This window comes from Desmodus rotundus, chromosome 5 (genome assembly GCF_022682495.2).
Source record: "Desmodus rotundus isolate HL8 chromosome 5, HLdesRot8A.1, whole genome shotgun sequence".
Taxonomy (NCBI): domain Eukaryota; kingdom Metazoa; phylum Chordata; class Mammalia; order Chiroptera; family Phyllostomidae; genus Desmodus; species Desmodus rotundus.
Window position 1 is genome coordinate 78,694,487 of NC_071391.1, and position 13,219 is coordinate 78,707,705.

Genomic DNA, 13,219 nt, shown 5'->3' on the forward strand with positions numbered 1-13,219 from the left:
AATTAAATTGTGAATGTCTTAGAAGATTACTGGCAAGGGGAGAAAGGACAAGAGTCAGGAAATGGAAATAAAGGTAAGACACCAAATAATGTGTTACAGTTAGATACAAAGCGTTTGGAACTATTTTAAAAGTTTAAACTGAGGATGGAAAATGAGGTCACTGCTGAATTTAGGTGGGGTATTACTAGGAGCTATAGGAGAAGGGTAAAAAACTAAGGTTTTCATACCACACTCAAATAAGAGATTTTATAACATCAATATCGATAGAAGATTCCAGAAGTATTATTACTCAAACTTGATGCTTTACAAGGGAAGAGAACCAATGAGGCACGGATTCCACACATTAATTCTTTGCAAATGTAAAGAAAATACAACTGTATAAGGGAATTCACAGAGGACTGGGGTTAGGAGATTTGTATTCACACCAGACTGCTATTAGATTTGTATTCTGGCTAGACATCTGCCTGTAAATTGCTATGGGAACTTTAAAGTATCATTAAACTTCTGTAAGTCTCAATCTCCTCATTTCTAAGCATTTTATTACACTATGCAATTTATATCAAATTATTCCAATCAAAGACAAAGAAATATCAATAACCTCTAGAGTGATTAAAAAAATAGATCTATGTTATATAAATGCTCTGTGTGGTTCATAAGATTTAAAATTCAAAGTCATTCTTGTATGTTTGCATCCCAAAATCATTATGTATACATTCTGAGAAGCTTATTATATAAGCTTTTTATTACCTGATCTGAGAAAGCGTATGGTCTAACTTCTTCCACAGAGATGACATAATTGCTGGGACATGATTTGATGTTTCTAAATAATAAGAGGGAAAGTTTCTTTAAAACCCCAGTTGGAAAAAATGTATCATTCAATTTGAATATATACAGAAAATGAATGAGGAAAACTTTTCTCTCAGCTGTTGACCTGATGCTGGAAACTGAAGCTATAATGAGACTGCTTTCATTTCCTGAACCCATTGAATACCAGATTTAATATGAGTGAAAATGGACACTTGTGAAATCTGATGGGTTTTTTAGATTTTGAATCTTCTTTGAATTAAAGACAAACTATTTAAATCTGTTCTATTTGACATCCTGTGACATGTGAAAGTCAATTAAAGTAATTTGATTTATAAATAATCACAAAGGGTATGCAAACTGGGATCATGGAAATTAGTTTTTTACATGCAATATTTTCATGTCCAAATCACTCTGACTGCTCAGCAACTCTTTAAAAAAAATCTTACCAGTTACTGTGCTTAGAATTACAGGGAAAATTCCTGAGGACTAATTAGTCTTTTCTTAAAAGATGTGCTCTAAAGCCACACTGATGGAAAACTCAGTAAGATGTTTAAAATCTTTACCACGTATTTATAAAAATTAAAATCAGAGAAAGTTAACATAAAAGTGAGATATAAACCATTGTACTGCAATAGCATATTGTTTCTGATGTCACTCGCACACTAAATATTCCTGTAAGATAGTTAAGATACTTTGGGAAAATAAATCTTTGATAGAATGATTACGTAACCTTCTTGAAGAGTTAGAAATGAAATTCAGGCCCAGAACTTCCAGGTTTATCACTTTCAGCAGTTTCTAGAATTCTGATCTTGGAAAAGTTATCTGGTCCATCTAATTCTCAGTTTTCTGATACTTAAAAATGGGTCAAAACAAACAACATCTCTTACTGAATTATTTTAAGGGTTAAGATAAACCATATGAAAGCACCTAGCATATGCTGCATACAGTCAGTACTCAATAAATGTTAAACTTACTTCCTTTTTTATTATTTTATGCAAATTAATTCTTTATTGCTAATTCTTTCATTAATGTTATAAGCTACAGAAATAAGTATTAGAGAATAAATAATTCATTATCTCTAAAACATTAATTTAGGAAAGAATTATTTTATATTCTGATAAGCCAGGATTTTATGACTGTACTGGTATTCAGATTTACACTATAAACTTAAAATTAAAATATTAGTTTGAAATTTTATAATACATTATCTATTCATCAGGGTAGATATCCAGAGTAGAGTTTTATTCTACAGCTTAAAAAAATTATTTTTAACATCCATATTTGTTATTTATCACTCAATATAAACACATACTATTTAATTAGATATTTGCCAGTAAAATTTATGTCATTGTAACTGAGACAAGTTTTCTTATGACTTTTATGAAGCATTACCAGCCTTTAAAAATTATTTGTAACTAAAACAATCAGATGGTATGTAAAACAAAAACAAATTCTTGAACATGAATTCTTACCTTTTGTTTTCATAGCTACATATTCATTCAAAATTGTTGTCAAGTTTTTTCCAAATAAAGACTGAAATAAAAAGAATCGAGCATTACCAAAACCATCGCATATGACCAATAATATCACACCATGAAACATTTTACCATGCACAGTAAAAGATCTGGATTGCAGAATAGCTGATAAAGAAAGTGTGAAGAGCAGGTTATCTAAAATGAAAACAGTCACTAATGTTAGGGTAAAGAACCTTGACTGTTTGAATAAGACACTGTAACTGTGTTTCTTTGGCTAATAAGCTCCCCAAGGCATAAAAAGAAATTTTTAGCTGGGAAACAGGGATCCAGTCCTACAACTATTGAAAAACAGTAAGAACCCCTTTGTATCTTGCAAGCCTAGTGAACAAAGCAAAAAATTAAGTGTAAGAAATACCCTTTCCAAGGATCAGTACTTTCTTATCTTCACTTGGATCATTTCATAAACTCATCCTCCCTGCCCCAATTTCCACTGCTATTAAAGGACAAAGGTCATGTAATAAAGTCTTCAGGGGAAGGCTTATTAAAGTCTGTTCCTGAAGCAGGGTCTACCCAGAAAGGCTGGGCAGCCAAGACATTAAGATGTTACAATGTTCCCCTAATGGACTTAACCTTGTTTCTGCTGCTGTTGTCTGTGCAGACTGCCATTTGCCATGACTCAGGTGAATAGGCTGCTGTCTTGTGACAGTCTGTAGTCTTGGGTGGACTGTCTGACCTTCTGGTGTTGGTTTGGCTCCTTTCCTTTGTAAATTAAGCCACAATGGCTTGAGCCACCCTGTCCCTCTTGCCCAAGCTCCTCCTCAAACTATCTACAAGTTTTTTTGGTATGATTTCCATGTTGTTCTTCATATCTTGACTCCATGTAGAACACAGGCTGTCTCACTCAAATGGAACAGGGAGTTTTGGATTCTTACTCAGAATATGGGAGAGGGGGGCAGGGGAGATCTAGCGTGGCCAAGGTCTTGGATGAACATTTAACAGCCCCTTTCTCAAACTTGTTGGCTTTTTCTCCCTTGAGGCTTTATCAGTGACCAACCCTCCTTCTATGGCAATGTCCTTATAATCGCTTCTTACAATTGCCCTTACCCAGTTGTCCCCAAAACCTCATGATTATTAGCCACTTTCTTCCCTGAGATGATTCCTGATGTTTGTTCCTTAAGCTACGAAGCCCGTTTCTACAACCAGATTGTCCTACTTCCCAGTGACATGAGGAAAGCAGACGTGAGATTCCTGCACAACAGCAAGGGCAGTGTCTCTGAGATTTGGAGATACGTTTGTTATGAGACAGCACAACATTCCCAAGGAACGGCATTTGGCATTCAAGAGAGGTTCCTGGCTTTGGGTTCAAGATGACAAAGTAGGAAGAGCCTGAGTTCACCTCCTTTCACTGACACCAAAACTACAATACATGAACAGCTATCTCTGAGAACACCCAGAAAACTAGTACAACAGATATTCTACAACTACAAATATAAAGAAGCCTCATTGATACGGTTGGGTAAGAGGGGCAGAGACTCAGTCTACTCCCTGTGTGGTGACCCACAAGTGAGAAGGATATCACAACTGCATTAAGTTGCCCCTAAAGAGTGAATGATCTGAGCCTCAGTATGGGGGACCTGCACAAGGAGGAGGAGAACATCTGGCTTTGAAAAGCTGTGGGGCTTATGTCTGGGAGAGTCAATGGGCTGTAGAAAAACCAGTGCAGAGGCAGCTACTTGAAAAGCACCTGGGTCATATGTGAAGGTCATTACTGACTAATTTTAGGGCATGTGCTGGAGTGATAAAGATTAGTTGAAACTGTCTTCAGAATCAGAAGTGCTGGTGGGTGCCATTTCCCCCACTTTTCTGGTCTGACACTGGCAGGCACCATTTCTGACACTCTCGATTCACCTTGCTGATAGCATTCACCCCACCCTGGCATTTTCCTAAGGACCCACCCAGGCTACGGTGTCTCCAAAGCAGCTGCTGTCCTGCCACACAAGCTAATACACAGCAGTGTGTCTGCATCACTCGAAGCCAGGTGTCGCAGATTGCCACGTTCAAGGCCTGCTCTGTCCACCAATGTCGCCACAACAACTACAGCCAGGCCTCACAGCCAGCCAAGCCAGGCACCAGCCTCGCCTGCTAGTTTGTCCACAGAAGCTGTGACCCAACCATAAAAAGGAGGCAATGTTAGTCCACAAAGTAAACACCCCTGGAGCCCTTGGCTATGGTGACAAGAAGGGATACTCAACTGGGCCCTATAACACACCTTCTAAATAAAGCAACTTTTTAATTCCAAGAGACATAGCTATCTAATACATAGGAAAAACAGGCAAAATGAGGAGACGAAAGAATATATTCCAAGAAAAAACAAAAAACCCCAGACAAACCCCAGAAAAAGACTTCCATGAAACAGACATAAACTGTCCACCAAATAGTTCAAAGTAACAGCCATAAAGATGCTCATCGAACTCTGCAGATAAGCAGATAAACTCATTGAGAACTTCAACGGAGATAAAAACTGTAAAAAGAACTTTTCAGAACTGAACTACACAACAACTGAAATGGAAAAACAAAACAAAACAAAACACTAGAAGGAATCAGAAGACAATCAGATGATACACAAGAATATATCAGCAACCAGGAAGACAGAATAGTGAAAATCACCCAGCTGAAAAATCAAAAACAAAAAAAAAGAGAAAGAATGAGGATAGCACAAGGGACCTCTTTTTTTTGGTAATTTATTTATTTTTATTCACTTACAATTGTCTGCATTTTCTCCCCTTCCCTCCACCCCACCCCAGCCAGTCCCACCTCCCTCCCCTACCTCTACCCTTCCCTTTGATTTTGTCCTTGTGTCCTTTATAGTAGCTCCTATAGACCCCTCTCCCCACTATCCCCTCCCCACTCCCCTGTGGCTATTGTTACAATGTTCTTAATTTCAATGTCTCTGGTTATATTTTGTTTTCTTTTTTCTTTTGTTGATTATGTTCCAGTTAAAGGTGAGATCATATGGTATTTGTCTTTCACCGCCTGGCTTATTTCACTTAGCATAATGCTCTCCAGTTCCATCCATGCCATTGCAAAGGGTATAAGCTCCTTCTTTCTCTCTGCTGCGTAGAATTCCATTGTGTAAATATACCATAGTTTTTGGATCCACTCGTTTGCTGATGGGCACTTAGGTTGCTTCCAGTTCTTGGCTATTGAAAATTGTGCTGCTATGAACATTGGGGTGCATAGGTTGTTTTGGATGGGTGTTTCAGGGTTCTTAGGGTATAATCCCAGCAGCGGAATTGCTGGGTCAAAGGGAAGTCCCATTTTTAGTTTTCTGAGGAAATTCCATACTGTTTTCCACAGTGGCCGCACCAGTCTGCATTCCCACCAACAGTGCACTAGGGTTCCGTTTTCTCCGCATCCTCTCCAACATTTGTTTGTGGATTTGTTTATGTTGGCCACTCTGACTGGTGTGAGATGGTACCTCATTGTGGTTTTAATTTGCATCTCTCTGATGGCTAGTGATGCTGAGCATCTTTTCATATGTCTCTGGGCCCTTTGTATGTCTTCCTTGGAGAAGTGTCTGTTCAAGTCCTTTGCCCATTTTTTAATTGGGTTGTTTGTCCTCCTGGAGTGGAGTCGTGTGAGTTCTTTATCTATTTTGGAGATCAGGCCCTTGTCTGAGGTATCATTAGCAAATATGTTTTCCCATACTGTTGGTTCTCTTTGAATTTTAATGCTGTTTTCTTTAGCCCTGCAGAAGCTTTTTATTTTGATGAGGTCCCATTTGTTTATTCTTTCCTTTATGTCCCTTGCTTTAGGGGACGTGTCTGTGAGGATGTTGCTGGGTAGAATGTCTGAGATCTTCCTGCCAATGTTTTCCTCTAGGACTTTTATGGTGTTACGACTTATATTTGAGTCTTTTATCCATCTTGAGTTTATTTTTGTGTATGGTGTAAATTGGTGATCGAGTTTCATTTTTTTGCATGTAGCTGTCCAGATCTCCCAACACCATTTGTTGAAGAGGCTATTTTTGCTCCATTTTATGCTCCTGCCTCCTTTATCAAATATTAATTGACCATAAAGACTTGGGTTTATTTCTGGGCTCTCTGTTCTGTTCCATTGGTCTATAGCACAAGAGACCTCCTGGACATTAAGCAGAACAACATTCACACCCATAGGGGTTGTAGAAAGAGAATACAAAAAGGGACATAAAATCCATTTGCATAATTGCTGAAAAGTTGCCTAACCTGATTAAAGAAACAGACATTCAAGTGTGAGAAGCACAGAAAATCCAAAAACCATAAGCCCAAAGAGACACAAAGCAAGACACGTCATTAATTAAAATGGCAAAGGTTACAGACAAAGAGAGAATCTTAAAAGCAGCAAGAGAAAAACAACTAGTTACATGTAAGGAAAGTTCATAAGACTATCAGCTGATTTTTCAACAGAAACTTTGCAGGCCAGAAGGGAGTGGCACAATACAGCCAACATGATGAAATAGACTCTAACTGGCAAGGTCATCAATTCAGAACTGGAGGATATCAAGAGCTTCCCAAGCCAGCAAAAGCTAAAGAAGTTCATCAACACTAAGCAAGCATTATAAGAAATGTTAAAGGAAATTCTTTAAATAGTAAAGAGAAGGCAAAAACTACAAATAAGAAAATATATGAAAGAAAAAAATCTCACTAGTAAAACCAAACATATAGTAAAGACAGTAGAGTGATCTAGTATGAAAACAATTAAAATGGCAATAAGTACATGCCTATCAATATTTACTTTAAATGTAAATAAGTGCTTCATTCAAAAGACACATTGTATCTGAGTGGATTAAGAAACAAGACCCTTAAATATGCTGCTTACACAAGACTCACTTCAGACCAAACGACACATATATACTTAAACTAAAGGGATGAATGAAGGTATTTTATGAAAATGGAAACAAAAACCTGGGATAGCAATACTCATATCAGATGAAATAGACTTTAAAACAAAGTCTATAAAAAGAGAAAGGAAGGACCCAGCATTTCTACTAGGCATTTATCTAAAGAAAACAAAACACTGACTTGAAAAGATATTTGCTCCTCTTATGTTCACTGCAGTATTACTTCCAATAGCCATGAAATGGAAGCAAACTAGGTATCTATCAACAGATGAGTGGTTAAAGAAGGGACAAACACACACAAATATTACTCAGCCATGAAAAAGAAAAAAACCTTGAATTTTGCAAAATGATTGGACCTAGAGGGTATTATGCTAAGTGAAATATTAGAGACAGACAAATATTGTATCATTGCACTTATATGTGGAATCTAAAAAAGTAAATAAATGAGAAACCAAAACAAAAAGACTCATATAAATACAGAGGACAAAAAAGAATAGTTACCAGAGTTTTGGGCAGCAGGGAGTTGGGGGCAAAAAGGTGAGAGGGTTAAAAGATACAAACTTATATATAAATCACAGGGATGTAAAGTACAACATAGGGAACACAGCCAACAATATTGCAGTAACTTTATATGGTGACAGATGGTTACTAGACTTCCTGTGCTGATCACTTTGTAAGTTACATACCATATTTTGCTGTGCATAATGTGCTCCAGTGTATAATGTGCTTTTTGGCCCAAACTTTCAGAAAAAAATCCTTCATTTTAATTTTTTCATTTAGTTTTTAATTTACTTATATTTAGAAACAAAAACAATTATATTCAAAAGTATTATTTTGCACACGGATATCATTATTGCTTTCTAGACTTACACTTTTATCTCATAGGCACAAATAAAAGAATTAAAAACAGTTATATGGATATGGAATTAGTACTACCCATGTATAATGAACATCCCTGTTTTTCCCTCAAAAATTTGGGCAAAAAGTGCACATTATACAAAACAAAATACAATAATATCAAACCACTATGTTGTACACCTGAAACTAAAATAATATTGTATGTCAACTATATTTGAATTAAAAAGAACTTTACATTCCAGAGCTAAAATTAAAAAGAATATTTCCCAAATAGACAGTTCTTCCCTAAAAGAAATTATATATTCAGCTATATAAACTTGCAAGTATTCAAGTTTGTGATTGGCAGAATATTATCCCCCACCCCCAGCACTCCAAGATATCCAAATCCTAATAATTGGAACCCATGAATATGTTAGGATACAAATCAAAAGGGAGTTTAAGAGTTTAAGGTAGCAGACAGAACAAAGGTTGATAATCAGGTGACCTTAAAATAAGATTTCCTGGGTGGGCCCAATCTAATTACAAGAGATCTTTAATATAGAAGAGGGAGACGATACTGTTGAAGAGGGTTCTAAGAAAAACTCCATAAGCTGTGCCACTGGTTTTGACGGTGGAGGAAAAAAACAAGACAAGGAATGCAGGCAGCCTCTAGAAGCTGGAAAAGGAAAGGCACGGAATTCTTCCCTGGAGCTTCCAGAGGTACCAGACCTGCTAATAAATTAATTTTGAAGGTAAGCCCACTGAGAGCTGTTGGACTTCTGGCCAATAGAATTGTAAGGTGATAAAGTTGTGTTTTAAGCCAGTAAGCTTGTGGTAATTTGTTAAAGCAGCAATAGAAAACTAATATAGGTCTCAAGCTGTTTCCAGCCATTGTTAATATAAGGAGAACAGTTTGCATGACGTAATGTAACCTGGCAGGCCAAAGAGAGTTGACTAGAATGCCCATGTGTCAACAGTGATGATTTTACTGTGCTAGTCACTGGGGGTGGGAGACACCATTGAGTAAGCATGTGTACTGTGTAGCTGTCACATTCAAAATGACTGAGCAAGTACAGCAATGAATCTGCATCAAATTCTGCGTTATGCTTGAGCATTCCTCCATGGAAACTATTCATATGATTCAGAAGACTGCAGCAACACGCAACTGGTGACTGGCAGTTTTATCTCAACAATGTGCCCGCTCATGCATTGCCTCTCGTGCAGTTTTTTGGCAAAACACCAAATCATCCAAGTGATGCAGCCCCCTACAGCCCAGATTTGGTGTCCTGTGACTTCTGGCTTTTCTGAAAACTGATATTACCTTTGAAAGGGAAGAGATTTCAGAGAGTCAATGAGATTTAGGAAGATATGACGGGGCAGCTAGTGGCAATTGGGAGAACTGTGTGAGGTCCCAAGGTGCCTACTCTAAAGGGTACTGAGGCCATTGTCCTATGTACAGTGTTTCTTGTATCTTGAATAAATGTCTCTATTTTTCATATTACATGGCTGGATACCTTCTGGACAGACCTTGTATGTGTAATCTTTTTCTAATGCCACTCGATCTTGACTACTATAGCTTGTTAGTCATAATATCAAGTAATCTGAGTCTTCCAACTTATCCTTTTTATTCCTTTGCATTTCAATATAACATTTATAATTAAGCTTATTGTTATCTATAAAATGACGTGGAGATTTTGATTTTAATGGATCTATAGATTAAAATGGGGAGAACTAACATCTTAACAACACTGAGGTTTTCAATCCATGAACACAGTATATCTCTCCTTTTATTAAAGTCTTTGATTTCTTTTATGTAGACTTTAAAATACAGATCCTATACACACTTTATTAGATTTATTACCCAAGTACATTCATTTTGTTTGTTTGTTACTATTGAAAATGGTATTAAAAAAATTCAATTTCCTGAAACATATTCATAAATACAAGGAACAGACTGATGGCAGCCAGAGGGGAGGGGTTAGGAGACTGGGTGAAAAAGGTAAAGAAATTAAGAAGTATAAATTGGTAGTTAAAGTACAGCATAGGGAATACAGTTAATACTATTGGATTAACTATGTATGGTACCAGGTAGGTAATGAAAATATTGGGGAGAACACTTTGTAAAATACAACTGTTTAACCACTAGGCCACACACATGAAACTAATAATAAAAGAAAAAAATGTTGAATATAAACTATAATTTTAAAATAAAATTAAAAATTCAATTTCCAATGATTCATTGTGAGTATAAAGAAATACGATGAAATTCTGTGTATTTTGCATCCTGTGACCTTGCTAAACTCTATGGGCTTTGTAGATCTACTTTTCCTCCACAGATAATCATGATGTATGACAGATGAAATGAATCTAAGCAGCCATGTTTATAATTACAAAATACCATTTAAAATGTAGTTCCAGAATATATCCACTAAATGATACTCTGTTGGTTTAGTGGTATTTTAGAAGGTGGTAACAACACGGTATCAAAATCCCTGTGTTACATTTGTCTGTAAGCAACAAAATAGGAAAGGGTGGGCTGCTAGTAAATACCACAGACCAGGTGGCTTAAATAACAATTACTTCTTATTGTTTTGGAACCTAAAATGCCTAGGAAACAAGGTGATGGGTGATGTGGTTCCAGGAGAGAACCAATTTCCTGGTTTGCAGACATCCCCCTTCTAGCTGTGTGCTCATATGGCCTTTATTTGATGTGTGCACGTGCAAAGACTTCTCCCCTTTACTCTTCTTATAAAGGCACTAATCACATCATGAAGCTCACAACCTCATGATCTAATCTAAACCATACTGGGGGTTAGGGTTTCAACATATGAATTTTGAAGGGACAAAAACATTCAATCCATAATAGGCAGTAAACAAGCCTCAGACAAGCAGTAGTGAAACTAGTAAGAAATGAGAGTATCATTCCAAACTGATTTTCAGGTGCAAAGTTGTAATTCACTTGTGAAAAGAAGAGCCGGCATGCTTTTGGGTCTTTCCAACTATGCATGAATACGAACTATCAAATTTTTGCCAATTTTGATTTTGCTAATGAGTTGATTTTAATACTGTTTATGTAGTCTCTTATGTTGGTCAGTGGTGAAATATTTCCCTTAAGAAACAAATCACTTACCAGTAAGCAGGCTGGGATAAAACCTTCATCTGTACAGTGTTCTGCATATTCTTTTAAATGTGAACTTTCCAAAATAAAAGTCTGGCAGGTAGAAGTGAGGTTTTCCTGTTGTAAGTAACCTAAATGAAAAACGAAAGTTTACGTAATTTTAGGAAATTCTACACTTCTGATAAAAGAGCTGTTAAAAATGCTAGAGTCCCACATTGGGCACACAAACATACTTTTTGGATTGGCCAAAAAGTTCGTATACTTTTTGTCCATACAATGGCTCTAATAGAGTTGTCTTTAATTCATTTGAAACAATCAATTTTGTTAAGACTGTATTGTGACAGCTGTTATATCAATGTGCATTTAAAAAAATACTATCAAAACTGGTGAATACTTATCAAAACTGCAAACTGGTGCAGCCTCTGTGGAAAACAGTATGGAATTTCCTCAAGAAACTAAAAATGGAATTGCCTTTTGACCCAGCAATTCCACTGCTGGGTTTATACCCTAAGAATTCTGAAACACTAATTCAAAATAACCTATGCACATTGTTCATATGCATAGCGCCCCAATGTTCACAGCAGCACAATTTACAATAGCCAAGTGCTGGAGGCAACCTAAGTGCCCATCAGTAAATGAGTGGATCAATAAACTATGGTGCATTTACACAACGGAATACTATGCAGCAGAAAGAAGGGAGCTCCTACCCTTCACAACAACATGGATGGAACTGGAACGTATTATGCTAAGTGAAGTAAGCCAGGCGATAAAAGACAAATACCATATGATCTCACCTATAAGTGGAACCTAATCAATGAAACAAACAAGCACACAAAATACAACCAGAGACATTGAAATCGACAACAAACTGACAGTAACCAGAGGGGAGTGGAGAGGGAAGTAACGTGGGAAAGAGGAGAAAGGTACATAAATGAACATGTATGGAGCCAAGGGAGGGGTAGGATTGAGGGTGGGAGGTGTATGTGGGTAGGGCGGGGAAAAGTGATGGTGGGAAGATGGAAACAACTGTATTCAGACATCAATTTAAAAAAGTTAAAAAAAAACGTGAATTTTTGTGCAGCCATTTTAATATTGAAGATGAAAGACAATATGTAACATTTTCAGCATATTATGCTTTATTGTTTTAAGAAAAGCAAAAATGCAACTGAAACACATAAAAAGATTCGTGCAGAGTATGGAGAAGGTGCTGTGACTGACAGAATGGGTCAAGAGTGGTTTGCGAAGTTTCTTGGTACTATTGACATTTTGGCCAAGTAATTCTTTGCTGTGGGGCTGTCTCATGCACTGGAAGATGTTTAGCAGCACCCCTGGCATCTACCCACTAGAAGCCAGTAACAGGAGATAGCCAACATACTCAAAATACCCAAGTCAATAGTTATTGGTGAAAATGAAAAATGTGTCTTTTATTTTAAGGAAAAAAAAACACTTTTTGCCAACCCAATACATATACACTCACACATACACTCCAGAGAAGGGTCATATCACAAAATAGAATCTCAGGTGGAATATGTTGGGATTCTACAGACTTGCTCAGACACCCCAAGTTTATGCAGCCACAAAGTAAAATGTATAAAATAAATAGCTGTTTAATGGGAGAAACTCTAGATAAACTAGAAAAATAAGGTGTTTAATAAAGTATAATTGTTGCACATTAATGCTTACGTGAGAATCAATAAAGTAACAGATGAATAACTAAAAAAGGAAGTGTTACTCTTCTGCTTCATAGCCTCCATATTTGAGATAGGGTATGTGGTAAAACAGCTGCAATCAATAAAAGCTACAGAAACTGTCAACAAGGAATACCCCCACCCCCCACAAGATTTATGGCTTAAAATTTGCTGAGACCAGCTGGATCCAACATGACGACTGATTTCATCTAGAGGTAATACCTTGCCTCATTATATGCTCACTGTAATACATTAGGAGGCTAAATGACCATGCTCTGAAATGGAAAGCCCACATAAGGGCCACATGTGATCTACAGAGCTCCTTGGAGAAGTCTCCACCCCATTCCTGGGAAGATTTTAAATATTCCTCCCCATTATTGAACACCCTGTCCCCCTGCCAAGAACCTCAATAAAG

General features: G+C 37.0%; 1 protein-coding gene across 2 annotated transcripts in view; it reads right to left on the minus strand.

Annotated features, from left to right (window-relative positions):
• Positions 1-13,219, minus strand: part of NPAT (nuclear protein, coactivator of histone transcription) — a 68,808-nt gene that overhangs the window by 34,932 nt on the left and 20,657 nt on the right. For both annotated transcript variants that reach the window (XM_045203958.3, XM_024570829.4), the window contains exons 2-4: positions 11,129-11,247; positions 2,280-2,340; positions 748-820 (exon numbers count right to left, since the gene is read on the minus strand). In XM_045203958.3, coding sequence (XP_045059893.2) covers positions 748-820; positions 2,280-2,340; positions 11,129-11,247 — 253 coding nt within the window. The remainder of the gene's footprint in view (positions 1-747; positions 821-2,279; positions 2,341-11,128; positions 11,248-13,219) is intronic.